Here is a 5,000-nt window from a genome sequence, read left to right as displayed (position 1 = left end):
CTCACCCAACAACCCGTGTCCCGTTGGTGGTCATCCCTTCGCTCTGTCCCAGGTAGCCGTTCATCTTGGTGTTCCACTGTCTCACTATGTTAGACACATTGGTTGGAGTGGTCCTAAACCAACATATAGACAACAGACACAAGCTATGAAATAGATTAACGTGGGAAAAAAGTACTGTTCATCGTGACCTGTTGAGCAGACACACTGTGTAGAGTAGTGTAACAGATGTCAAGCTGGTTGCGAAACAGTTTATCTTCATCCCTCACCAAGCTCTTGACAAGTTAGCCAGCTACGCCATAGAAAAGCTAGCAATTCGATGGCACAGGTGGTAGCATTTCAAGCTCAGGAGTGAAGTTAACCAATTCAAATTGGTTACGGTAGCAGCACTACCCACCTGTTGGACTCTGGTTCAGAGGAGGTGGTGCTGGGAGACAGTTCTGCTCCAGAGTCTAGGGGCTGAAGCCGTTTAGCCATGCGTCCAGACAGGGGTTTAGCCAACCGTCGTAACGCTGTCACCTCCTGGCTCTTTCTACGTAAGACAAGCTCCTGCTGACGCTTCTGACTCTCCAACGACCTAATCTGGTACTGAGGGAGGGAGAGAGGTGGAGATATGTCAGACAATACATGTGGAATACATAAAAAAATGGAATTTATATTAACATACACTACCAGTCAGAAGTTTGGACACACCTACTCATTCAAGGGTTTTTCTTTATTTTTACATTGTAGAATAATAGTGAAGACATCAAAACTATGAAATAACACATATGGAATCATGTAGTAACCAAAACAGTGTTAAACAAATCAAATATATTTTATATTTGAGATTCTTCAAATAGCCACCTTTTGCCTTGATGACAGCTTTGCACACTCTTGGCATTCTCTCAACCAGCTTCATGAGGTAGTCACCTGGAATGCATTTCAATTAACAGGTGTGGCTTCTTAAAAGTTAATTTGTGGAATTTCTTTCCTTCTTAATGCGTTTGAGCCAATCAGTTGTGTTGTGACAAGGTAGGGGGGTATACAGAAGATAGCCCTATTTGGTAAAAGACCAAGTCCATATTATGGCAAGAACAGCTCAAATAATCAAAGAGAAACGACAGTCCATCATTACTTTAAGACATGAAGGTCAGTCAGTACGGAAAATGTCAAGAACTTTTAAAGTTTCTTCAAGTGCAGTCGCATGAGGACCGCCACAGGAATGGAAGACCCAGAGTTACCTCTGCTGCAGAAGATAAGTTCATTAGTTACCAGCCTCAGAAATTGCAGCCCAAATAAATGCTTCACAGAGTAACAGACACATCTCAACATCAGCTGTTCAGAGGAGACTGTGTGAATCAGGCCTTCATGGTCGAATTGCTGCAAAGAAACCACTACCAAGAAACACAAGCAATGGACATTAGACCGGTGGAAAATTGTCCTTTGGTCTGGAGTCCAAATTGGAGATTTTTGGTTCCAACCGCTGTGTCTTTGTGAGACGCGGTGTGGGTGAACGGATGATTTCCACATGTGTATTTCCCACCGTAAAGCATTGAGGAGGAGGTGTTATGGTGTGGGGGTGCTTTGCTGGTGACACTGTCTGTGATTTATTTAACCAGCATGGCTACCACAGCATTCTGCAGCGATATGCCATCCCATCTGGTTTGGGCTTAGTGGGACTTTGTTTTTCAACAGGACAATGACCCAACACACCTCCGGGCTGTGTAAGGGCTATTTGACCAAGAAGGAGAGTGATGGAGTGCTGCATCAGCTGACCTGGCCTCCACAATCCCCCGACCTCAACCAAATTGAGATGGTTTGGGATGAGTCGGACGGAAGAGTGAAGGAAAAGCAGCCAACAAGTGCTCAGCATTTGTGGGAACTCCTTCAAGACTGTTGGAAAAACATTCCAGGTGAAGCTGGTTGAGAGAATGCCAAGAGTGTGCAAAGCTGTCATCAAGGCAAAGGGTGGCTATTTGAAGAACACTTTTTTGCTTACTACATGATTCCATATGTGTTATTTCATAGTGTTGATGTCTTCACTATTATTCTACAATGTAGAAAATAGTAAAAATAAAGAAAAACCCTTGAATGAGTAGGTGTGTCCAAACTATTGACTGGTACTGTATATTAACCTAGACATTTTAAAAAAAGACTCTAGTTGAGTACAAGAGCATCATAAGTGTATCACGTATCTCCAGGCATACCCTTCTATGTCACCACACACAAACACACCCTGACACACACACAAACACACCCTGACACACATAAACACACCCTGACACACACACGTACCTCCTGTCTTCTCTGCTCCTTCTTGAGCTGAGCGATCTCTCTGTTCCTCTTGGCGTCCACCATCCTCCTCCTCAGCTGCTCGTCCTTCATCTGCTTCATCAGCGCCACCTGGGGACCGGAGGAAGAACTGCACTTAGCTGAGGAGAACCCTCAAACTTGCTTACATACTCCTCAGGGAGCATAGGCCATCGATGACTCTGAGGAGAATACCCTCACCTATACGGCTATAAACCTTGCAGATGGAAATGTGTTGTAATGTATATAGTTTACACAATTCTCTGTCTCCTACCCCGTCCTCCTCTCCTCCTCCTCCTCCTCCTCCTCCTCTTCCTTCTCCTCCTCCTCCTCCTCTTCCGCCTCCTCCTCCTCCTCCTCTTCCACTTACTCCTCCTCCTCCTCCTCCAACTACTTATCCTCCTCTTCCTCATCTTCCTCCCCCTCCTCTTCCTCCTACTCCTCCTCCTCTCCCCATCCCCTTCCTCTCCCCTCCTCTCCCTCTCCTTGTCCTCCCCTCTTCCCTCCTCTCCTCTGCCCTCCTCCTCTTCCTTACCTTGGCTTTCTTCATATCGTTGACCTCCTGCTGTAGTTTCTTCAGCTCTCGTTCGTAGCGTCCCTGGTTCTTCAGTAGCCTAGCGTGTTCTTTCTGAGCCGCTTGTAGCTTCATCAGATCTCTGTTCATCTCCTTTAGCCTCTTCTCATAATCTGACTTGATCCTGCTAGCCTTCTCCTCTGTGTAGTTCTCCATGGACACTGGAGAGGAGAGGAGAGTGATGCTTATTAAAAAAGGTACAACTGAATACAGTACAGTATGTGCAGGTAACCCAGGGGAGGCTGCTGAGGCTCATAATAATGTCTGGAACGAAGCAAATGGATTGGCATCAATCACATTTGTTTGATGTATTTGATACCATTCCGCTTATTCCAGTCCAGCCATTAAACACTTATTAGGGATACAAAGTATATTGAAAGCAGGTGATTCCACACAGGTGTGGTTCCTGAGTTCAGAAATAAACATCTTAGGGTCATGTATAAAAATGCCCAGTTGCCCATTATTTTGGCTACCATGGCTAGAAGAAGAGATCTCAGTGACTTTGAAAGAGGGGTCTCAAAGGAGTATAGGGGGTTTAAAGGGTGTGTGTGTGTGTGTGTGTGTGTGTGTGTGTGTGTGTGTGTGTGTGTGTGTGTGTGTTTGTCCCAGTCACCAGAGCTCAACCCAATTGAACACTTCTGGAGTGGCGCCTGAGACAGCGTTTTCCACCACCATCAACAAAACACCAAATGATGGAATTTCTCATGGGAAGAAGGGTGTCGCATCCCTCCAATAGAGTTCCAGATACTTGTAGACTCGATGCCAAAGTGCATCGAAGTTGTTCCAGCGGCTCGTGATGGCCCAGCGCCCTATTAAGACATTATGTTGGTGTTTGCTCTGAGTTGTGCTACAGCTGTGTCTTCCCCAACAGCAAGACATCAATAAAGATTCTCTCAAATCCATGGTTCCAATCACTCACTGATGTTGGGCAGTATGCACTGAACACTTTGTGTGCCTACATTACCCATAACTCACGGAGGTTGTGTAGTACTCTGTACTTCTCCAGCTGTGTGCCTCTGTGACTGTGTGCCTACATTACCCATAACTCACTGAGGTTGTGTAGCACTCTGTCTCTCTCCAGCTGTGTGTCTCTGATCTTGTTCTGTAGCAGGATGAGTTTCTCTTCATACTGTAGTTTAAGCTGCAGCAGTCTCTTCTGACTGTTCTCCAGCTCATCGATCAACTTCTGCTTGATCTCAATCTCACAGGTCAGGTCTGCCAGATCCGCCTGGAAGTTAGCTGCAGGGGGTTAGAGGTCAGAGGGCACAGAGAGGTCAAGGGTCAAGAGGTGAAAGGTGAAAACTGTGGCTATCAGTCAGACATGTTATACTAGAGTGGGGCAGTTGGGGATTTCAGTTGCTACTTAGGAAATACTGTCGCAAACAGCCAAACAGAGGACAAGATGGTACTTTCATTAGTTTAATGATGAAATCTATTCAATCCTTCCCTAGCTGCTGTACACAAGTGCAGAGGGGTTGATTCGGAATTGGGGACATTTCTACCACTCGTTAGGTAGTGTCATAGTTGTCTTCCACTCACCTTTCTCATCAGAGTCAGAATCTGAGTCCACCAGACTCTCATCACTGTCAAACTCATCTTCATCCCTCCCCTCCTCCTCCTCCTCCTCCTCCTCCTCCTCCTCCTCCTCCTCCTCCTCCTCGTCACACCCACTCTCCTCCTCCTGCAGAGGGGACATCCCGTCCTCTGTATAGTTCTCTCCAGACTCCATCTGTCCGTTCCCTCCAGGTTCTCCATTTACTCCGTTCTGTCTGTTCTCATGAGAGTGAAGCTTCACTTGTTTTTTCAACCCCTTCTCTTTCTCTGGGCTGCAAGTAGAACATATGGACAGGCGTCAGACTAAGGCACACAGGCACACACACACACACACACACAGAAGGCGCCGCTCATAACAGCTGTGACCCAATAAGCAGCTTTTGTTATTTGCCCCATCACCATATGAATCTATTAATAATATTGATGACCCATTTATTAGAACTCTATGGGCCTCTGATTTGATTTGTCTGATTTGATTTGGGACTCTTCCAACAATCAGCCATTTTGTTTTGGGACTGTTGCCAAGTGGATATGGAGAGCTCAGTTATTAGCAGAGACCTCTCTCCCTCTCTCTGCTCCATCC

The 5,000-nt window shown here is 46.1% G+C and overlaps 1 protein-coding gene across 1 annotated transcript in view; it reads right to left on the bottom strand.

Moving 5' to 3' along the window:
* LOC311119162 (kinesin-like protein KIF21B) overlaps nucleotides 1–4,689 on the bottom strand; it is a gene marked incomplete at both ends in the record, with an annotated part of 18,292 nt that extends 13,603 nt beyond the window's left edge. Inside the window, 6 exons of the mRNA XM_084193905.1 lie at nucleotides 6–113; nucleotides 395–585; nucleotides 2,275–2,382; nucleotides 2,825–3,024; nucleotides 3,914–4,102; nucleotides 4,403–4,689. Coding sequence (XP_084050031.1) covers nucleotides 6–113; nucleotides 395–585; nucleotides 2,275–2,382; nucleotides 2,825–3,024; nucleotides 3,914–4,102; nucleotides 4,403–4,689 — 1,083 coding nt within the window. The remainder of the gene's footprint in view (nucleotides 1–5; nucleotides 114–394; nucleotides 586–2,274; nucleotides 2,383–2,824; nucleotides 3,025–3,913; nucleotides 4,103–4,402) is intronic.
* Between the last annotated feature and the right edge of the window lie 311 nt (nucleotides 4,690–5,000).

The sequence above is a fragment of the Coregonus lavaretus genome (assembly GCF_964263955.1).
Source record: "Coregonus lavaretus genome assembly, contig: HAP1_SCAFFOLD_8844, whole genome shotgun sequence".
Taxonomy (NCBI): domain Eukaryota; kingdom Metazoa; phylum Chordata; class Actinopteri; order Salmoniformes; family Salmonidae; genus Coregonus; species Coregonus lavaretus.
The sequence above is the reverse complement of the archived record's forward strand: the minus strand, read 5'-3'. Positions and strand labels throughout refer to the sequence as shown.